This window comes from Triticum aestivum, chromosome 7D, assembly GCF_018294505.1.
Source record: "Triticum aestivum cultivar Chinese Spring chromosome 7D, IWGSC CS RefSeq v2.1, whole genome shotgun sequence".
NCBI lineage: Eukaryota > Viridiplantae > Streptophyta > Magnoliopsida > Poales > Poaceae > Triticum > Triticum aestivum.
The window spans coordinates 598,948,782-598,972,615 of NC_057814.1; the positions used below are offsets into that span (position 1 = coordinate 598,948,782).

Below are 23,834 nucleotides of genomic sequence, written 5' to 3' on the forward strand. Positions count from 1 at the left end.
GCTTGCCGGGCCTCCCGGCAAGCCACCTTTTGTACAAGCTTTGCCGGCAAGGCATGTAACCCTTCGTACAAAGCCAGGCGCAGACCCTGAGCATAAATAAATGAAGCGCCGGCGCCCTAAGTTATAGCATGCATGCTAGGTCGAGTCTCTTCCTTCACTACAAGAAATATGTCAACTTGCGACCATCACTATTGGTCACTGAAAGGTCATTGTTTTTCATTTGCGACTTTTTTGTGACCAAAAACAGAAGGTCAAAAGCTGGCAGTCGTAAACTGAAATTAACGACCTTCTCTGTGAGAGGGTCGTGGAATTCCACGACCAAAACAAAAGGTCGTTGATTCTGTGACCTTCTGTTTTGGTCACTAGCTCTCTGCCCAGGCCACGTCGGATCCGACGTGGCAATCTGACGTGGCAAAATTGTGACCAAATGAAAAGGTCGTTGATAAGATTCAGCCCGGTCCGATTTGGTGTTTTACATGGGCCGAGCCCAACAATTCAGCCTTCCTATATATTTTTCCTGTCAATTTTTGGTCGACTTCCTGGGCCAAGCCCAACATTGCAGCCTTTTTATTTTTGGGCCATGGCCTTTTTGTCTCAACAGTTTCATTTTTTTATATAAAATGGGTTCACTAGTCAAGTGGGTCCGCATTGTTAGGTACTGGTACTAGGTCCTAGTTGTCAAGGCCATATTCTTCAATTTTTTAATTTAACGTAAATAAATACCTAGTATTTAAATTGGCACACAGAAAATACAGGAAATACTTCAAATATTATCAACCATTAAAGTGCTACATCATATAACACACATACAAATGTGATCAGCATCAAGATTACAATCAGATAACAAGCTCTACAAGTATACAATTAGATAACAAGCTCTACAAGTGTACAATCACATGAGCCAAGTTCTGCTACATCAAATTACTCTCAGAATTAGCTCCAATGAGCTAGAACTATGCTTCCTCCGACTTCTTTGTCCTGATATTCGCAAAGAAACATGAAAGGCCAGCATCTGCACGTTATAGAACAAAATGTTTAGGAACAAAATAAAAGTAAATCTAACAGCATATTTAACACTAAATAACAAAATAATGCTATAAATTGGTACAAAGCATAGGCCAGGTCAACAATAAATTCGTACTAAATCCAGAAATAACCATCTGAAATGAACTTAATAAGACATTTTAGAATCAACTTGACAGTTGACAGTAATGTTTGCATTGGACACATCCAGAACTAAAAATATACATAAATGCCTAAATTCCAATGCCCAATGCCTCAATAAAATAAACACTAAGCATGGTACATAGTAAAGATTTGACACAACCAGAACTGAAATCATTTACTCTATCAAGCATATCTACAATGATGCGGCACACAAGAAAAGAGAGATGCACAACGGAGCAGCATCATATATCACACAACATGGACACTCTTTGAACAAGCATAGTGTTTCGATCTAAAAGCACAATCAATTTCAGAAGCATGTCGAATAACTAAACATACATACATGTGTATATAGAAGCAGCAAAAGCAAATAATAAATATATCATCTTTCTTCCTCTACTACACTAACTAACCTATCTTATTGTTCAGCTAGAGGTTCCATCAGGCCATGATCAACTACTCCAGACCATTGCATGCTTTGCAAAAAAAATACTAGATGAATCTCACTAACAGGAGCACTAGGTGATTAATGGAAGAAGTAATCTGCAGATTACAAAGTGAACAAGTGAAGGATTTATATCTCTCCCTGTGGAACAACTAAGTTGATGAAGACTTGCAGCAGCAACAACAGAAGCCTTGCATCATTGGTTTGGTCGCGTCGACACTGGAAAGAGCGCAGCTGTACATGATCAGCACCCAAGCGGCTCAACCTCTCTATCCCCTGCCTCAACTCACCTGTGCGGTTGCTGCAGTTTAATACAAGTGTAAATACAACATACTTTTCATCATATATCTAGACTATAACATCTTATTCTCACCAGCAGAGCATGAAAGTTCCATCAGGTTGCATCAAAATCACTACTGAAAATAAAAAAGATGGCATGTAGTAATATATATTCATGGTAGGTCAATGGCAGAGCATGAAAGTTCCATCAGGTTGCATGTATATCAGAGAACTATTACTACATGCAAAGGTTCAGTGCATCCAAATAAACATGCACATCAGGAAACTAGAGGAACAGATAGTCAACACGTATATATCTAGTCAATAAAATATGCATGCAAAGTTGTACTGATGTAGACATGCCTTCACATCAGAATGCAGAAACATCAGAGTCTCTCTGCATCTCAAAATCAAGCCGTCTAACATGTAGGCACTGATTAACAGATCCAATAATACTATTGCAATTGTAATCATACAGCAGAACAGAATAGAGGAGGCTCGATAGTTCAACATTTCCAGTGCAAGCATTGTACAAAGCAAACCAAATTGAAACCCAGTAAGACACTATTACAGTACAGTATGACGACGTCTATTGCCCATCTGGAAAACAAGGTGACATACTACAGGTTCAAAGTTTTCCTACCACTCATGATATGTTTGTACAATGGTTGGTGTATGAGGAGCTCGGCACTGTATGATGTATAACAGATGTTGTATAATAGAGAATAACGGCAAAAAAGATTTGGTGGCATTGAGCTGTTGACAGAAGTATGCAAAAAAGCTACTCAGTTGCTAGCAAGATGAATCAACGAGAACTGTGAAGGTTGGAGTCTAGAAAGGTATTCCCTGTTGGAAATTGACTACGACAGCAGTTAAGCTATACATCATTCTTGGCGGTCGATCTCATCCCTGTCATTTTTAGCAATCACTGCACGTGGAAGAAGTAAAGCATGTCAGTTGTATTGATTTTCAAAAACACAAAAATAAGGAGCAAAAGGCAGCCAAAATATAACTGCAGGGCCCTCTTAACAAATAATGTTTGTGCTCAATCTGTTAGTACAAACACTACTATATCTGCCAAATGCACAGGCCAATTTATATGCCTATTTATATGCCTAAAAAAACTAAGATTTTCTAGCAAGAAAGGTGGCAGCATAGTTGACCTTGAAGGCAGTAAGAAATTTCATCATCTTATCATTGGTCTGATAATTAATAGGGAGCAACTAGAGTAGAATTTGGGCTTGTGGTAGAAGAATAGAAAAATTGATACTGGGCCGTCGGATCAAACATGGTTGGTATAGAGTCATGTGAGGGATCCCAGGCCACTTATTGTACATTTCATGAAAACATACCTAGTACAGTTAGATATAAAACAAGAGCTTTTGCAGTAACCACATCAAAGTTTACTCAGCTTGGATACAAATAGCAAACTGATTCACAAAAGCATTACCCCACAACCTTCGTTGTCCCACATATATTGTCCCCACGGTTTACTCATGTTGTCCTCCACTCACTGTACATATATATTACCCCACAAAAGCTGTACAGTAAAACATCAAAGTTTACTCGTGTTGTCCCCACGGTTCAATGGAATGCATTGTATCTAATAAGGACATCCAATCAGTGGTTTCATCATCACACAGAACCCACAAACATGTACAGCAAGGGAGCAGATACCTTTGTCTCCTTGGAGCTCCTTGTGCAGGTCATGCCCTCCATCTACATGGAAGGAAGGAGCTGTTGCTGCTGCTGCTCCAGACCGAATCAACAAATCAAGGTGGTGCATTGTAGACCCTGCAATCCATCCATCCATATACAATCAGGTATTTGCATCCACTGTAGACACTGCAGGAGAGAAGAACAGAGCAGAGAATGGAATGGAAGAAGAAGACCTGCAGATGGTGGAGGCCTTGAGGATGACAACCTGCAGATGGTGATGGGCAGGAAGAAAAGAAGACTGCTTGAGCTACTAGTCCATGGCATGGGTCTCCTTGACGAGCAGGCCCGGTCCCGGCGTGGATCTGGCCGCCGGCCGCCATGGATCTCCCTCTCCTCTCCTCTCCTGATGCTGGGTGCGCCCCTCCTGCTCCTCCTCCTCGAGGAGGACCACGCCAGCGGCTACAAGAAATAATAAACATGTTAAAAGGACAGTTCCCTTTAATATAAGATATAATAATAACATGGGCAATCATTAAAGGAATAACAGATTCCAAAGGGCACGTGAACAATCATGAAAACTATTACGTGTTTCTCCTGGTGTACTGAGAATGGAGAAGTGCTTAATTCGAAGAAACTTATAGCAAAGATTTCTGATCAATGGAAATATAGGAACATTAGAGAGCATCAAATTTCAAAATCAACACCATAGGTATTACACTGACTCGTATAATACTACTTGTTCATGTACTTCTACTAGTGCAGGATGACTCATTGTCCTACTACTGCCTATTCCAGTTTCTTTCAAGTTGGGAAATAACTGAAACTACTCATTATTCATGAACATACATCTGTAATCTTAATCTATGAAACACTGAAATTACTGCAGAAAGAACTACTGTAATGAACCATTCATGAAATAGTGGGGGTAGTAGCTGTAGGTAATGTAGCACTTGTCGAGGTAGACCTGGCCGGAGGGGGCGCCGCCGCACTCGACCGCGATGTGCTGCACGGCCTGGGTGACGCAGTTGCTGCAGTAAACGTCGCACTGCGCCGGCGCGTAGACCTGCTGGAAGTTGGTTGCGAAGCCCAGGAAGAGGTCGGCAGCTGCAAGCATAATACATAAGCACAACACATCAGAAGCCATTCTGTCCCGGCCGATACCATGTGTCAAATACGCATCTTACTTAGTTTTCCTGCTCAAGTTAACAAAGAAATCTAAAACCATGTAGCACTAAATTAAATCGCAATACAACTCTAACAAGGCAAAATCTGCCCCTACCAGGTTGGATTGTTGGGATTCAAATTGCACATGTTTTAGAGAGATAGTACTAGCAAGCATAGTTCTGTCTTAACCCTTTTCTTGCACATATGGACGTGCTAGCGCTACAACTAACATTAAAGCTGAATATATATCCATGTTATAGCAGTAAATAAATATACACAGAGCACAGCGATGAAGTCAAGCTCAGGGCTTCACCTTGCTTAGTAATTTGTTTCCAGACCACAAAATGTACACCAGATCATCTACTCAGCATCTACAGCTATACAAATAATTCATCTACTCCATCAACGAAAATATAGAACCAACGTTGCAACCTTGCACAGATCCAGCTTAAAAGAATAACTTACTCTAGCAGCTATAGTACAGTATAGGGCTCAACTCACGGCGTCATCGTTGTCGTGGTTGGGGAAGCGCATCCGACGCGCATCCCAGATCTTGAGGTCCTCGGCGGGGGCGGCCGGGGCGGTCGCATCCGACGCGTCGGCCCCTCCGGCGGCTGCAGCTCCATCAGCGGGCTTGGTCTGAACCTTAGAGAGGATCTCCCGCGGCCGCAACGCGAGGGAATGAGGGCACCGCCGCCGGCGACGGGAAGCTAGGGTTAGAGAGGGGTGAGGGAGAAGCCAGCGATGGGGTAGCAGGTCGCCGGTGGGGCTGGCGGACGCAGCCACCCGCGAGGGCGGCCGGCAGGCGACGCGGTGGGCGCCGTTGTGGGACGCGTCGAGGAAGGAGGAGGTGGTGGCGGGACGGAGAGGAGGAGGTGGCGGGACGCGCCGCTGCAGGACGGGGAGGAGGTGGCGGCTGCGAGGAGATGAGGAAGGAGGAGTGCGATGGGAGGAGTTAGGGTTTGGTTGGTCGGGCTGCGGGTGGGGGTGGGGGTTACCCTTTTTCTTTTCTTTTTTCTTTTTTCTGAAGATAGATGGATGGATGGACGTGGGATGGAGAGATGGATGGATGGATGGGGCCATGTCATCGATCCGTGTGACAGCTAATTCCACCAATGAGAATAGAGCACGTGTAAATATGTTTTTCCTTTAGTTTTTTTCTAATTTTTCATATGAAAAATTCAAAAAATGATCTCATATTATACACAGGGGTGCATTTTGTAATGGCAAACAGTGTTGCCTAAGGAAGTTTTTATTTTCTATCCACGAAAAATTCATTTCCCATTTTTCGAGTGCCCAAAGTGAGTTTTTTTGTGAAGGACCTACCATACATTTGTTGCAAAATTGTACCAAATCTATTTTCTAATATACTAGGACATATTTAATGCACAATTGACCAAATGGTTGGGTGTCAAAAGGTTTGATCCACCTCTCATGAAAAAGACAAATTTCCACCGATTCAGTTGGAACTGGGTCAAATTTGAACTGCAGCTGCCTCATAGTTTGCTTTTTATTTTTTCCAAAAACCATTTCTAGGTACTTAAGTATCTATTTAATCAGAGAAACACCAAAAAAATTCCAAGATTTAACCACTAGCTAGGAACAGTCGTTCCCGCCGTTTTGACCGCAGTTTGAAACGTGCATAAAAAATTCAAAAAGAAATCAAAAAATTGGAAAACCTTCGCATTGTGTCATTATATGTGACTAAGTTTCCGGGAAAAATAATAAACTTGTATTATGACAATTATTTTAGAAAAGTGCTCTCAGAAATGGCCTATCATGTGTGAAGATTCATGGCTTCCAACCCAAATGCTCAATCTTATGGCCACATTCATGGCATAGTTTGTTTAAATGATCTAATATTGTGCACAAGGGTGCGTATTGGAATGGCAAACAATGTTGCCTAAGGAAGTTTTCATTTTCTTTGGACGGAAAATTCATTTTCCATTTTTTGAGTGCCCGAAATGAGGGTTTTTTTTGTGAAGGAACTACCAAATAATTGTTGTAAAAATGGACCAAATCAATTTTATAAAATACTAGGCCATGTTTAATGCACAATTGACATAATGGTCGGGTGTCAAAAGCCTTGATCCACCTCTGGTGAAAAGGACAAATTTCCGCCGATTCAATAGGAAGCGGGTCAAATTTGAACTGTAGCTGCCTCATAGTTTGCTCTTTATTTTTTCCAAAAATCATTTCTTGGTACATAACTATCTATTTAATCAGAGAAACATCAAAAGGTTTCCAAGATTCAACAACTAGCTAGGAACGGTCAAGCCGCCGTTTTCACCGCAGTTTGAAACGTGCATAAAAAATTCAAAGAAAAATCAAAAAATTGGAAAACCTTCGCATTGTGTCATTATATGTGACTAAGTTACTGGGAAAAATAATAAACTTGTATTATGACAATTATTTTAGAAAAGTGCTCTCAGAAATGACCTATCATGTGTGAAGATTCATGGCTTTCAACCCAAATGCTCAATCTTATGGCCACATTCATGGCATAGTTTGTTTAAATGATCTAATATTGTGCACAAGGGTGCATATTGGAATGGCAAACAATGTTGCCTAAGGTAGTTTTCATTTTCTTTGGATGGAAAATTCATTTTCCATTTTTCGAGTGCCCAAAATGAGGGTTTTTTTGTGAAGGAACTACCAAATAATTGTTGTTAAAATGGACAAAATCAATTTTATAAAATACTAGGCCATGTTTAATGTACAATTGACACAATGGTTGGGTGTCAAAAGCCTTGATCCACCTCAGGTGAAAAAGACAAATTTCCACCGATTTAGTTGGAAGCGGGTCAAATTTGAACTGTAGCTGCCTCATAGTTTGCTCTTTATTTTTTCCAAAAATCATTTCTTGGTACATAACTATCTATTTAATCAGAGAAACATCAAAAGGTTTCCAAGATTCAATAACTAGCTAGGAACGGTCAAGCCCGCCGTTTTGACCGCATTTTGAAACGGGCATAAAAAATTCAAAAAAAAACAAAAAATTGGAAAACCTTCGCATTGTGTCATCATATGTGACCAAGTTTCCAGGAAAAATAATAAAATTCTAATATGACAATTATCTTAAAAAAGTGTTCTCAGAAATGAGTTATCATGCGTGAAGATTCATGGCTTTCAAGCCAAATGATCAATCTTATGGCCACATTCATGGAATAGTTTGTTCAAATGATCTCATATTGTGCACAAGGGTGCATCTTGGAATTCCAAACAATGTTGCCTAAGGGAGTTTTCATTTTCTTTGCACGGAAAATTCATTTTCCATTTTTTGAGTGCCCGAAATGAGGTTTTTTTGTGAAGGAACTACCAAATAATTGTTGCAAAAATGGACCAAATCAATTTTATAAAATACAAGGCCATGTTTAATGCACAATTCACAAAATGTTTGGGTGTAAAAAGTTTTTATCCACCTCTGGTGAAAAAGACAAATTTCCGCCGATTCAGTAGGAAGCGGGTCAAACTTGAACTGCAGCTGCCTTATAGTTTGCACTTTATTTTCTCCAAAAATCATTTCTAGGTATATAGGTATCTATTTAACCATAAATACATGGTTTGGTGGTGATACGTTGAGGTTTGGACGGTGGTCCAGAGCCCCAACTCCAAAGCGCGTAGACTCGCATGCCCGCCGTGTGGTCACCGCGTGACCATGGCGTTGCCATGCGTTCTAGGAAGCCTAGGCATGTCTAGTAGGTTTGGCACTCCCCAGGTAGATGCTTGGAAGAAAATAACAACAGAATAATCTCACGACGAGACCGAACAATGCTCAAACATGAATTAGCACCCAAGTGTTTGATTAGTGGTACGGGAAATGCACATGGCCAATGGGCCTGAGTTTTGGCCGAGGATGATCATCTACTAAGGACACTATCTTGGAAAATTTGCAGCTCAAATGGAGGAGCCTAGGTGTCACTTGCTTTGCAATGTACCACACTGGACAGAAATATGAATGTTGAAGCCACACTCACATGTATTGTTAGATGGGGCTCAAATTTTGTGGAGAGCTATGACTTGGAAATATAGAAGCTGTGGCAAAAATTCAGCTCATTAGGATATGCCTAGCTAGTACTTCCTTCACAACAGTTCGAGTTGAATAAAAAACTTTGGAAATTTGCCGAGGAAGATTTACCAGGAAAATGGAGTTGAATATTGTCATGAGGCAATGATTTGGATAGTAAATAATGCCCAATTTTTTTTGGGAATTTTGGGAATGACAGAAATATAGGTTGCTTCACAACCTAGGGCAAAAATTGACACATGGACATGACACATAGGCAAAACTGATGAGGTGGCGCCTAGTCATAGCAATCCACCACAATTTACAAGGTTATGACCATCTATATTGGTCGTGATCAGCTAGAAATAAGGCAGCGGATCAGTGTTATCTGCTTTATGACCATTTCGTGTAAGGAAATTATGACCTTTATGGCCAAAATAGTCGATATAGTTGAGGGTTTGGAGCCCCCCGAGCAGCTTTTGACCAATTGGTCTCAAATGGTCGTAGATCTATGACCAATTCTTCCAGGGTCACTGACAGAAGGTCACTAGTTGACATATTTCTTGTAGTGCTTGGTTAGGGTTGATAGTGCTCAGCGGCGACTAACCCCTAGCTTAGAGGTCGAGTGCACGTCTATCTGTTTCTTTTCTGTCCTCCTTTGGTTCGCAGGGCACATGAGCACTTCTGCTGAGCTACTTGGGAGAAAGGAAACGGACTGGCGTCCCGACCCCGGCGAACCAGAGTTGCCGGGGGCTGCATGTTGGAAATATGCCCTAGAGGCAATAATAAATTGGTTATTATTATATTTCCTTGTTCATGATATTCGTTTATTATCCATGCTAGAATTGTATTGATAGGAAACTCAGATACATGTGTGGATACATAGACAACACCATGTCCCTAGTAAGCCTCTAGTTGACTAGCTCGTTGATCAATAGATGGTTACGGTTTCCTGACCATGGACATTGGATGTCGTTGATAACGGGATCACATCATTAGGAGAATGATGTGATGGACAAGACCCAATCCTAAGCCTAGCACAAGATCGTGTAGTTCGTTTGCTCAGAGCTTTTCTAATGTCAAGTATCATTTCCTTAGACCATGAGATTGTGCAACTCCCGGATACCGTAGGAATGCTTTGGGTGTACCAAACGTCACAACGTAACTGGGTGGCTATAAAGGTGCACTACAGGTATCTCCGAAAGTGTCTGTTGGGTTGGCACGAATCGAGACTGGGATTTGTCACTCCGTGTAAACGGAAAGGTATCTCTGGGCCCACTCGGTAGGACATCATCATAATGTGCACAATGTGGCCAAGGAGTTGATCACGGGATGATGTGTTACGGAACGAGTAAAGAGACTTGCCGGTAACGAGATTGAACAAGGTATCGGGATATCGACGATCGAATCTCGGGCAAGTAACATACCGATAGACAAAGGGAATTGAATACGGGATTGATTGAATCCCCGACATCGTGGTTCATCCGATGAGATCATCGTGGAACATGTGGGAGCCAACATGGGTATCCAGATCCCGCTGTTGGTTATTGACCGGAGAACGTCTCGGTCATGTCTGCATGGTTCCCGAACCCGTAGGGTCTACACACTTAAGGTTCGATGACGCTAGGGTTATAGGGAATAGATATACGTGGTTACCGAATGTTGTTCGGAGTCCCAGATGAGATCCCGGATGTCACGAGGAGTTCCGGAATGGTCCGGAGGTAAAGATTTATATATGGGAAGTCCTGTTTTGGTCACCGGAAAAGTTTCGGGTGCTATCGGTAATGTACCGGGACCACCGGGAGGGTCCCGGGGGTCCACCAGGTGGGGCCACCAGCCCCAGAGGGCTGCGTGGGCCAAGTGTGGGAAGGGACCAGCCCCTAGGTGGGCTGGTGCGCCTCCCACAAGAGGCCCAGGGCGCAGGAAGGGGGGGAAGGGGGAAACCCTAGGCTCAGATGGGCCTAAGGCTCATCTAGTGGGGCGCCCCCCTCTCTTCCCCCCTTGGCCGCCCCCAAGTCCCATCTAGGGCTGGCCGCACCCCTTGGGGGGGGGGAACCCTAGATGGGGGCGTAGCCCCTCCCTCTCCCCTATATATACTTGAGGTTTTGGGGCTGCCATACACACGAGAACACCTCTCTTTTGGCGTAGCCCTACCCCTCTCCCTCCTCCTCTCCCGCGGTGCTTGGCGAAGCCCTGCAGGATTGCCACGCTCCTCCATCACGACCACGCCGTCGTGCTGCTGCTGGACGGAGTCTTCCCAACCTCTCCCTCTCTCCTTGTTGGATCAAGGCGTGGGAGACGTCACCGGGCTGCACGTGTGTTGAACGCGGAGGCACCGTTCTTCGGTGCTTAGATCGGAATCAACCGCGATCTGAATCGCTACGAGTACGACTCCTTCATCCGCGTTCTTGCAACACTTCCGCATCGCGATCTACAATGGTATGTAGATGACTCCCCTTCCCCTCGTTGCTAGATTACTCCATAGATTGATCTTGGTGATGCGTAGAAAATTTTGAATTTCTGCTACGTTCCCCAACAGTGGCATCATGAGCTAGGTCTATGCGTAGTTTCTATGCACGAGTAGAACACAAAGTAGTTGTGGGCATCGATTTTGTCAATTTACTTGCCGTTACTAGTCTTATCTTGATTCGGCGGCATTGTGGGATGAAGTGTCCCGGACCGACCTTACACGTACACTTACGTGAGACAGGTTCCATCGACTGACATGCACTAGTTGCATAAGGTGGCTAGCGGGTGTCTGTCTCTCCCACTTTAGTCGGATCGGATTCGATGAAAAGGGTCCTTATGAAGGGTAAATAGAAATTGGCATATCACGTTGTGGCTTTTGCGTAGGTAAGAAACGTTCTTGCTAGAATCCCATAGCAGCCACGTAAAACATGCAACAACAATTAGAGGACGTCTAACTTGTTTTTGCAGGGTATGCTATGTGATGTGATATGGCCAAAAGGATGTGATGAATGATATATGTGATGTATGAGATTGATCATGTTCTTGTAATAGGAATCACGACTTGGATGTCGATGAGTATGACAACCGGCAGGAGCCATAGGAGTTGTCTTAATTTATTGTATGACCTGCGTGTCAATGAAAACGCCATGTAATTACTTTACTTTATTGCTAACCATTAGCCATAGTAGTAGAAGTAATAGTTGGCGAGACAACTTCATGAAGACACGATGATGGAGATCATGATGATGGAGATCATGGTGTCATGCCGGTGACGAAGGTGATCATGCCACGCCTCAAAGATGGAGATCAAAGGCGCAAGATGATATTGGCCATATCACGTCACTTTATGATTTGCATGTGATGTTTGTTATGTTTACATCTTATTTGCTTAGAACGACGGTAGCATAAATAAGATGATCCCTCACTAAAAATTTCAAGAGACGTGTTCCCCCTAACTGTGCACCGTTGCGAAGGTTCGTTGTTTCGAAGCACCACGTGATGATCGGGTGTGATAGATTCTAACGTTCGAATACAACGGGTGTTGACGAGCCTAGCATGTACAGACATGGCCTCGGAACACATGCGAAACACTTAGGTTGACTTGACGAGCCTAGCATGTACAGACATGGCCTCGGAACACAAGAGATCGAAAGGTCGAACATGAGTCGTATAGCAGATACGATCAACATGGAGATGTTCACCGTTGATGACTAGTCCGTCTCACGTGATGATCGGACACGGCCTAGTTTGACTCGGATCATGTATCACTTAGATGACTAGAGGGATGTCTATCTGAGTGGGAGTTCATTAAATAATCAGATGAAGTTCATTATCATGAACATAGTCAAAAGGTCTTTGCAAATTATGTCATACGCTTTAGTTCTACTGTTTAAGATATGTTCCTAGAGAAAATTTAGTTGAAAGTTGGTAGTAGCAATTATGCGGACTGGGTCCGTAAACTGAGGATTGTCCTCATTGCTGCACAGAAGGCTTATGTCCTTAATGCACCGCTCGGTGTGCTGAACCTCAGCGTCGTCTGTAGATGTTGCGAGACATCTGACATACACGTTTTTATGACTACGTGATAGTTCAGTGCGTAATGCTAACGGTTTAGAATTGTGGCACCAAAGACGTTTTTGAAACGTCGCAGAACATATGAGATGTTCCGAAGAGTGAAATTGGGATTTCAGACTAGTGCCCACGTTAAGAGCTATGAGACCTCTGACAAGTTTCTTAAGCCTGCAAACTAAGGGAGAAAAGCTCAATCGTTGAGCATGTGCTCAGATTGTCTGAGTACCACAATCGCTTGAATCGAGTGGGAGTTAATCTTCCAGATGAGATAGTGATGGTTCTCCATAGTCACTGCCACCAAGCTATTAGAGCTTCGTGATGAACTATAACATATCAGGGATAGATGATGATCCTTGAGCAACTCGCGATGTTTGACACCGCGAATGTAGAAATCAAGAAGGAGCATCAATTGTTGATGGTTGGTAAAACCACTAGTTTCTAGAAGGGCAAGGGCAAAAGGGATACTTCATGAAAAAGCAAATCATTTGCTGCTCTAGTAAAGAATCCCAAGGTTGAACCCAAACCCGAGACTAAGTGCTTCTGTAATGAGGGGAACGGTCACTAAAGCAGTACTACCCTAGATACTTGGTAGATGAGAAGGCAGGCAAGGTCGACATAAGTATATTGGATATACATTATATGAATGTGTACTTTACTAGTACTCCTAGCAGCACCAGGGTATTAGATACCGGTTCGGTTGCTAAGTGTTAGTAACTCGAAATAAAAGCTGCGGAATAAATGGAGACTAGCTAAAGGTGAGATGACGATGTGTGTTGGAAGTGTTTCCAAGGTTGATGTGATCAAGCATCGCATGCTCCCTCTACCATCAAGATTGGTGTTTGCGTTGAGCATAAACATGATTGGATTATGTTTATCGCGATACGGTTATTCATTTAAGGAGAATAATGGTTACTCTGTTTATTTGAATAATACCTTCAATGGTCTTGCACCTAAAATGAATCTCGATCGCAGTGATACACATGTTCGTGCCAAAAGATATAAAATAGTAATGATAGTACCACATACTTGTGGCACTGCCATTTGAGTCATATTGGTATAGAACGCATGAAGAAGCTCCATGTAGATGGATCTTTGGACTCACTCATTTTTGAAAGGATTGAGACATGCAAACCATGTCTATTGGTATATATGCATGAAGAAACTCCATGCAGATGGATCGTTTGGACTCACTTGATTTTGAATCACTTGAGACATGCAAATCATACCACATGGGCAAGATGACTGAAAGGCCTCGTTTTTAGTAAGATGGAACAAGAGAGCAACTTGTTGGAAGTAATACATTTTGATGTATGCAGTCCAATGAGTGCTGAGGCATGCAGTGGATATCGTTATGTTCTTACATCACAGATGATTTGAGTAGATGCTGAGTGTATTTACTTGATGAAACACAAGTCTGAATTATTGAAAGGTTCAAATAATTTCAGAGTGAAGTTGAAGATCATCGTGACAAGAGGATAAAATGTCTATGATATGATCATAGAGATATCTGAGTTATGAGTTTGGCACAAAATTAAGAAATTGTGGAAATTGTTTCACGACTAATACCGCTTGGAGCACCATAGTGTGATGGTGTGTCCGAACATCATAACTGCACCCTATTGGATATGGTGCATACCATGATGTCTCTTATCGAATTACCACTATCGTTTATGGGTTAGGCATTAGAGACAACCGCATCCACTTTAATAGGGCACCACGCAATTCCGTTGAGACGACACCGTTTAGAGAAACCTAAGTTGTCGTTTCTTAAAAGTTTGGGGCTGCGATGCTTATGTGAAAAAGTTTCAGGCTAATAAGCTCGAGCCCAAAGCGGATAAATGCATCTTCATAGAATACCCAAAACAGTTGGGTATACCTCCTATTTCAGATCTGGAAGCAAAAGTGATTGCTTCTAGAAACAAGTCCTTTCTCGAGGAAAAGTTTCTCTCGAAAGAATTGAGTGGGAGGATGGTGGAGACTTGATAAGGTTATTGAACCGTCACTTCAACTAGTGTGTAGCAGGGCACAGGAAGTTGTTCCTGTGGCACCTACACCAACTGAAGTGGAAGCTTATGATAGTGATCATGAAACTTCGGATCAAGTCACTACCAAACCTCGTAGGACGACGAGGATGCGTACTACTTCAGAGTGGTACGTGATCCTGTCTGGGAAGTCATGTTGCTAGACAACAATGAACCTACGAGCTATGGAGAAGCGATGGTGGACCCATATTCCGACAAATGGTTAGAAGCCATGAAATCCGAGATAGGATCCATGTATCAGAACAAAGCATGGACTTTGGTGAACTTGCCCGATGATCGGCAAGCCATTGAGATAAATGGATCTTTAAGAAGAAGACGGACGTGGACAGTAATGTTACCGTCTATGAAGCTCGACTTGTGGCAAATAGTATTTTCACAAGTTCAAGGAGTTGACTACGATGAGATTTTCTCATCCGTAGCGATGCTTAAGTCCGTCGGAATCATGTTAGCATTGGCTGCATTTATGAAATCAGGCAGATGGATGTCAAAACAAGTTTCCTTACCAGTTTTCGTAAGGAAAGGTTGTATGTGATACAATGAGAAAGGTTTTGTCGATCCTAAGGATGCTAAAAGGTATGCTAGCTCCAGTGATCCTTCCATGGGTTAGAGCAAGCATCTCGGAGTCAGAATATATGCTTTGATGGAGTGATCAAAGTTTTTGGGTTTATACAAGTTTGTTAGAAACTTGTATTTACAATAAAGTGAGTGGGAGCGCTACAACATTTCTGATAAGTATATGTGAATGACATATTGTTGATCCGAAATGATGTAAAATTTCTGGAAAGCATAAAGGGTTGTTTGAAAGGAGTTTTTCAAAGGAAGACCTGGATAAAGCTGCTTACATATTGGGCATCAAGATCTATAGAGATAGATCAAGACGCCTGATGATATTTTCAAAGAACGCACACCTTGACATGATTTTGAAAGAGTTCAAAAATAGATCAGCAAAGAAGGAGTTCTTGGCTGTGTTACAAGGTGTGAGTATTGAGTAAGACTCAAGACCTGACCACAGCAGAAGAGAGAGAGAAAGGACGAAGGTCGTCCCCTATGCTTTAGACGTAGGCTCTACAGTATGCTATGCTGTGTACCGCACATGAAGTGTGCTTTGCCATGAGTTGGTCAAGGAGTACAATAGTGATCCGGGAATGGATCACATGACAGCGGTCGAACTTATCCTTAGTATGTAGTGGACTAAGGAATTTTCTCGATTATGGAGGTGAAAAGGAGTTCGTCGTAAAGGGTTACGTCGATGCGAACTTTGACACTAATCCGGGTGACTCTGAGTAGTAAACCGGATTCGTATAGTAGAGCAATTATTTGAAATGGCTCCAAATAGCGCGTGGTAGCATCCACAAGGTGACATAGATATTCGTAAAGCACACACGGATCTGAAAGGTTCAGACCCGTTGACTAATAACCTCTCTCACAAGCATAACATGATCAAACCAGAACTCATTGAGTGTTAATCACATAGTGATGTGAACTAGATTGTTGACTCTAGTAAACTCTTTGGATGTTGGTCACATGGTGATGTGACCTGTGAGTGTTAATCACATGGTGATGTGAACTAGATTATTGACTCTAGTGCAAGTGCGAGACTGTTGGAAATATGCCCTAGAGGCAATAATAAATTGGTTATTATTATATTTCCTTGTTCATGATATTCATTTATTATCCATGCTAGAATTGTATTGATAGGAAACTCAGATACATGTGTGGATACATAGACAACACCATGTCCCTAGTAAGCCTCTAGTTGACTAGCTCGTTGATCAATAGATGGTTACGGTTTTCCTGACCATGGACATTGGATGTCGTTGATAACGGGATCACATCATTATGAGAATGATGTGATGGACAAGACCCAATCCTAAGCCTAGCACAAGATCGTGTAGTTCGTTTGCTCAGAGCTTTTCTAATGTCAAGTATCATTTCCTTAGACCATGAGATTGTGCAACTCCCGGATACCGTAGGAATGCTTTGGGTGTACCAAACGTCACAACGTAACTGGGTGGCTATAAAGGTGCACTACAGGTATCTCCGAAAGTGTCTGTTGGGTTGGCACGAATCGAGACTGGGATTTGTCACTCCGTGTAAACGGAAAGGTATCTCTGGGCCCACTCGATAGGACATCATCATAATGTGCACAATGTGACCAAGGAGTTGATCACGGGATGATGTGTTACAGAACGAGTAAAGAGACTTGCCGGTAACGAGATTGAACAAGGTATCGGGATACCGACGATCGAATCTCGGGCAAGTAACATACCGATAGACAAAGGGAATTGAATACGGGATTGATTGAATCCCCGACATCGTGGTTCATCCGATGAGATCATCGTGGAACATGTGGGAGCCAACATGGGTATCCAGATCCCAGTGTTGGTTATTGACCGGAGAACGTCTTGGTCATGTCTGCATGGTTCCCGAACCCGTAGGGTCTACACACTTAAGGTTCGATGACGCTAGGGTTATAGGGAATAGATATACGTGGTTACCGAATGTTGTTCGGAGTCCCGGATGAGATCCCGGACGTCACGAGGAGTTCCGGAATGGTCCGGAGGTAAAGATTTATATATGGGAAGTCCTGTTTTGGTCACCGGAAAAGTTTCGGGTGCTATCGGTAATGTACCGGGACCACCGGGAGGGTCCCGGGGGTCCACCAGGTGGGGCCACCAGCCCCAGAGGGCTGCGTGGGCCAAGTGTGGGAAGGGACCAGCCCCTAGGTGGGCTGGTGCGCCTCCCACAAGAGGCCCAGGGCGCAGGAAGGGGGGGAAGGGGGAAACCCTAGGCTCAGATGGGCCTAAGGCCCATCTAGTGGGGCGCCCCCTCTCTTCCCCCCTTGGCCGCCCCAAGTCCCATCTAGGGCTGGCCGCACCCCTTGGGGGGGGGAACCCTAGATGGGGGCGCAGCCCCTCCCCCTCCCCTATATATACTGGAGGTTTTGGGGCTGCCATACACACGAGAACACCTCTCTTTTGGCGCAGCCCTACCCCTCTCCCTCCTCCTCTCCCGCGGTGCTTGGCGAAGCCCTGCAGGATTGCCACGCTCCTCCATCACCACCACGCCGTCGTGCTGCTACTGGACGAAGTCTTCCCAACCTCTCCCTCTCTCCTTGCTGGATCAAGGCGTGGGAGACGTCACCGGGCTGCACGTGTGTTGAACGCGGAGGCACCGTTCTTCGTGCTTAGATCAGAATCAACCGCGATCTGAGTCGCTACGAGTACGACTCCTTCATCCGCGTTCTTGCAACGCTTCCGCATCGCGATCTACAATGGTATGTAGATGCACTCCCCTTCCCCTTGTTGCTAGATTACTCCATAGATTGATCTTGGTGATGCGTAGAAAATTTTGAATTTCTGCTACGTTCCCCAACACTGCAAGCACAAAGATCCAACCGCGGCAAGACAAGGTTGCCGGGGGCTGCAGATCCAGATAAGTCTTTCATCCCCTATCATGCATTTCGGACGGAACTGGGATGTATGAAACCTCGTTTTATTTCTAGGCTACCGTGCTCCCCTTTTCTATACCCAAGGATTATCTCCTGGGCCCGGATTTGGTTGTAGTTGCGGTGGCAAGGAAGTAGAACGAGGAGCCTAAGCTCGCTTCATCTCTCCCTCCGCCAAGGGCGCGAGAATGGTCGAGCGAAGTGGGGGGACGGCAAGGCCTGTTGCCAGGTGAGAACGTTTATCCTAATTTGTAACAAAGATTCGCTCCTTGTCGCGGGGTCTGCCCGCGAACGAAAAACCCGGAAAACAACCCTTTTTCATTAAAAGCATCCCACACAGGTACAGTCCGTATGGAATGAAAAACATGAACAAGGGGGATTACAAGCTTGAAATTTAACAAGGCCCGAAGGCTTATACAGATTAAAAAGAGATAAGATGCCCGTGATCCCTTTCTTGTCCCTCTCCTCAGGAGGCGGGTCAAGGAGGCGAGAGGGAAAAAGGGGCGCCTAGGCGAGCTACGAGCAGCAGAAAGCACCAAGAGAGCACCTCGGTGGCCGCCCACGGGTGCGCCGGTGATGGCGGTGCCGGGAAAGGAGCTGGAAGACGAGGCGGCAGGACCGGCAGTATGCGACGAAGGTGTTGGTGCCCGCGTGCACCTAGTTGATGGCCTTGCCGCCTGCCCTCTTCCTCTTCCGCAACCTCCCAACGCCAGCCTCCCAAGGAGACGGCCCCGAGAAGTTCAAGGAGCTGGCCCCACCCCCGGCAAAACTCTGTCGAAGGAGCGGCCAGGTGCAGATGCTGCTGCCGCACCCGCCCAGGAGTGGGGCGTCCGACGCCTAGTCGGACTCGTCCCTGTCATCTGCCCCGCTGTCCTCCTCATCACTCTCGCTCGAGGAAGAGCTTCCATCGTCGGAATCTCCGTCGGAGGAGCTCTCCACGCAGCACTTCAGGCGAGTCCCGAAGTCTCCAAAGACCTTGATGGAGAGCAGGCCGTCCTCCATTAATTTGAAGTAGAGGACGAGCCCCGCCGTCAGGCTGTGGATGCGAGCGAACGTCTTCCATCCACGATGGAGGTACATGACCCGAGGAGCCGGGAAGTCGATGTCGACCCGCGTGCCCCCATTCCCACAACCCCTCATGTGCAATCTGAGGGATTGGGGCGGGTCACGCTCCATCTCCCGAGCAAACGGGGCGGGAAGACGAAGACGGCGACGCGGAGGCCGGCGCAGCCTGATGAAGAACTCGCGGGGCTGGTCTCCAACATGGCCTTCCATTGGAAAAGGCATCATTGGCGGGGGCGAAGCCGGGCGCCACCCTGTCCTCCTCTTGCCCGAGCACTACGACCTCTGCCCCGGCCTCGCCCACGGCCTCGCCCCCTCCCCCTTCCCCTCGCGGCCGGTTCCAGCACCGCAGGCTCAGGAGGAGGAGGGACGCGCTGTCGAGGGGCGACCCTCGCCGCCACCGTCGAGGGACCAGGATTCCCCTTCTCCATGGCGAGTGGAAGGAAGAAGCAGAAGCGAGAGGAGATAGATGACAGAAGGGTGCGGGACGCCATCCCCCCTCCCCCCTCTTTATAAAGGGGCGGGGTCGGGGCTCGGCCGCCCCGCTCGGCCAATCCAGCCACCAGAGGCGCAGGGAATCGGGACCGACCCGCTGCCCCAACCAGCGACGGCCCGGTTTCCCGCCTCCACCGCTTGCCACCACAGGCGCATGAAGGACGTGTGGCGGACGTGCAGAACCGAGGGGATGGGTGAAGCGACCTCTCCCCACCCCGTGATCGTGGGGTATGGACGCCTTGAAGACCGCGACCTGGCCCCATTCAGTAAATGAGCCGCGCCTCCACGCCTCCCTCTTTTTACGGGGAAGGCGCGAGCCGCCTCTTTACTGCGATGTGACGCATGCGTGTGGAAACCGCCCCATGCATGCCGCCCACGTCACGCGCACCCTTCCACGCCACGCCGCGCCGCGCGCGCGGGTCGTGGGAAGCGCAGCGCGCAAAAAGTTTTACCGCGGTAAAAACCGCCCCGCCTGCTCGTGCACCGTTTTGGGCCTGGCCCAACAATGTGTCGCGCTTATGTGTGGCCCAGGCCCGGGGTCTCCTGTCGGTGTAGAAAAGGAGGGGCGCACTTTTATACCCCTTTACCTCTGCATGGGCAGTCGGAGCCGCGCACACGGTCACACCAAGCAGAACAGGGGAGGTGAGCCAAGGTAAGACCAAAGCCCAAGATAACCAGAGCAACACCAAGGCCAAGACCACAAAGAGCAGAGGGACGAAGCAGGTTCCCCCGGCAAGACCCTTGCCGGGGCAGCTCGCCCCACACCAACAGAGCGAGCCACCCTTGAGCCCATGGTCTGCAACATCACGTTGGGCCAGGGCTCGGGAGGCACCTCCATGGTGGCATGCAGATCTTTGTGAAGACAAGGAACACCCAAGATCAGATGAGGATTAGAAGACGACGATCCTCGGCAAGATCCTTGCCGAGGAAAGCCACGAGACCCCCTGCAAGGTCCTTGCCGGGGACGACAGCGCGCCACGGCAAGACCCTTGCCGGGCCACATGGCAAGACCCTTGCCGGGGCACCCGGCAAAGCCCTCACCAAGGACGGCAGCAGGGCCACCGCCAGGCCCGCGCCAACCAAGTTTCCATCGCCGTTCGCATGCAGCTGCCAGCTCAACTAGCTGAGCAGGCACCTGCGTGGCAACATGCAGCTCTCGGGCCAACTCGTCAAGCGCCTGCGTGGCGGCATGCAGATCTTCGTGAAGGCTCCACCACCGCGCCACCTCAGCTGCCTGTCTGCCTACATGGCACCGCATGCCTCACTGGCCAGGGCGCGTGTCGAAGCGAGGAGGAGTGGCGACGGACGGGAGGGGCCTCGCCCCCGTCCCTGATAAAGCAAGGGGGCATCTAAGCTACGCATTAAATGCGGCTTGTCCTGTAATACGAGCGATAATCTCATAGCACTGTGCGCCTTTCCACCTCCTGTGTGCCACTGTGGCAGCCCCTTTCGACTATAAAAGGAGGCCCATGGCATACTGGAGAAGGATTCGGCTCTTTCGAACCACGCACTCACCACAGCTAGTTCGAGAGCTCAAGAACTCTCTGAAATACACCTACCAAAGCAGGACTAGGGTTTTACGCATCCTCGCGGCCCGAACCTGGATCCTTGTGCTAGTTACTAATCCCGCTCTTCTCGCAACCCTGCACCCCGACAACCGTAGTAGGGATTCTTGTGATCCCATAGGTGTCGTTTCCCCGACACACCGCCTTCCACCTGCATGAGGGACGCGTGGCGAGCGAGCAGGATCGAGGGGACGGGTGAGGCGACCGTTCCCCACCCCGTGATCGTGGGGCGCGGGCGCCTTGAAGACCGCGACCCGAGTCCACTCAGTAAATGAGCCGCACCTCTGCGCCTTCCTATTTTTTTTATGGGGAAGGTGCGAGCCGCCTCTTTACTGTGATGTGACGCATGCTTGCGGGAACCGCCCCACGCATGACCCCCACGTCGTGCACGACCCTCCACGTCGCGCGTTCAACGCGGGTCGTGGGGGAGCGCAGCAGACGAAGAAGTTACTGCGGTGAATATCCGCCCCACCTGCCCGCGCACCGTTCTGGGCCTAGCCCAACAACGCGTCGCGCTTATGTGTGGCTCAGGCCCGGGGGCTCCTGTCGGTGTACAAAAGTAGGGGCTCTCCTTTTGACCCCTTTACTTGTGCACGGGCAGTCAAAGCCACACCCGTGGCCACACTTAGCAGGGCAGTGGAGGGAAGCCAGAGAGAAGCTAAAGCACAAGACAGCCAAGGCAACGCCAAGGCCAGAAACGCAAGAGAGCAAAGGGGCGAGGTGGAGCCCCCCGGCAAGGCCCTTGCTGGGGCGGCCTCCGCAGCCCCGGCAAGAGCTTTGCCGGGGCAACTTGCCCAACACCAGCAGAGCGAGCCACCCTTGAGCCCATGGGTCCCAATGCCACCAACTACATTGGAACCAAGGCTCGGGAGGTGCCTCTGTGGTGGCATGCAGATCTTCGTCAAGACCATAAATACACAAGATCAGATGAGGACCAGAAGACGACGACCCTTGGCAGGATCCTAGCCGAGGAAATCCACAAGACCCCCGACAAGCGCCTTGCCGGGGACGAATGCAACGCCATGATAAGACCCTTGCCGGGCCCCTGGAAAGACCCTTGCCGAAGGCATCAACGGGGCCACTACCAGGCCCACGCTAGCCAAGACTCCACCGCCGTCCCCAAGCAGCTGCTAGCTCAACCAGTTGAGCAGGCACCTGCGTGGCGACGGGCGGCCTCTACACCGACTCAACAAGCACCTGCGTGGTGGCATGCAACCTTACGTGGAGGCTCCGCCACCGAGCCAGCCCAGCAGCCAGCCAACGTGGCGCCACGACCCCTCGTCAGCTAGGACGCGTGTCGAAGCCAGGCGAGGCGGCGACAGCTGGGACGTGCTTCCTTGCCGTCCCCGATAAAGCGAGGGGGACACGTCGGCAGTGCATTAAATGCGTTTGTCCGACGGTCCCAAAGAATAGGCTCATCAACTGTAGACCTTTGCACCTCCTGTGTGCCACTGTGGCAACCCCTTTTGTCTATAAAAGGAGGCCCGAGGCGACCAGGAGAGGGATTCGGCTCTTTTGGGCAAGTTGCACCTTGTAGCTAGCTCAAGAACTCAAGAACACTCAATACATCCACCAAAGCAGGACTAGGGTTTTACGCATCCTCGCGGCCCGAACCTGGGTAAACGATCCGTGTGCTGGCTCCTGGACATGCTCTTTGCACAACCCCGCGCCCGCCGACCGTAGAAGGGATCCCAGTGATTCCATAGGTGTCGTTCTCACCGACACATAGGAAGTATGTTAGGCTTAAATGTGCTTGCCATGTTATTCATGATGCTCTTTTTCATGTTTAAATTACTATTTTTCTGTGAGCATCATTGGAATCATCATGCCTAGCTAAAAGGCATTAAAGAAAAGCACTTCTTGGGAGACAACCCAACATTTAACCCTACTGTTTATGTGTGTTCACATGGTTATACTACTGTAGTAATCATGTTTTATTGCTTTTGCTTCAATAAAGTGCCAAGTAAAGCCTTTGAGATAGTGTGGATGATAGTTGACTTGATTCTGTGCAAAAACAGAAACTTTTGCGTCCAGTCCAGAAATTCTTATCTTTTACTAGAACGTGGAATTTTTTTGAAATGTTTACAGTTATTTGGTATACAAATTGTCTAAGTTGTCCTAATTTTTCAGAAGTTTTGGAGTTACAGAAGTATGACCTTAATTCAGATCTTTACGTACTGTTCTGTTTTTTGACAGATTCTGTTTTCAATGCATAGGTTGCTTGTTTTCTAGTTTCTATGGCTTATATTGCTCAATATAAATTGTAGAAATGATGTGCTACAGTAGGCATTGTGTGAGAACAATTATGAATCTTTTCTTTGACAGTACCAAAGTGAATGATTTGTCTTTATCATACTAACCCATCTCACGAAGTTCCGTTAAGTTTTGTGTGATTGAAGTTTTCAAGTTTTGGGTGAGATGTCGATATTAGGAGAATAAGGAATGACAGGACCCTAAGCTT

The 23,834-nt window shown here is 46.8% G+C and overlaps 1 protein-coding gene across 1 annotated transcript in view; it reads right to left on the reverse strand.

Moving 5' to 3' along the window:
* Window positions 1-750: 750 nt before the first annotated feature.
* The window catches only part of LOC123171377 (uncharacterized), a 90,933-nt gene continuing 67,849 nt past the window's right edge, over window positions 751-23,834 (reverse strand). The window contains exons 4-8 of the mRNA XM_044588905.1: window positions 5,216-5,689; window positions 4,515-4,654; window positions 3,816-4,009; window positions 3,569-3,685; window positions 751-2,819 (exon numbers count right to left, since the gene is read on the reverse strand). Coding sequence (XP_044444840.1) covers window positions 2,776-2,819; window positions 3,569-3,685; window positions 3,816-4,009; window positions 4,515-4,654; window positions 5,216-5,689 — 969 coding nt within the window. The 3' untranslated portion in view covers window positions 751-2,775. The remainder of the gene's footprint in view (window positions 2,820-3,568; window positions 3,686-3,815; window positions 4,010-4,514; window positions 4,655-5,215; window positions 5,690-23,834) is intronic.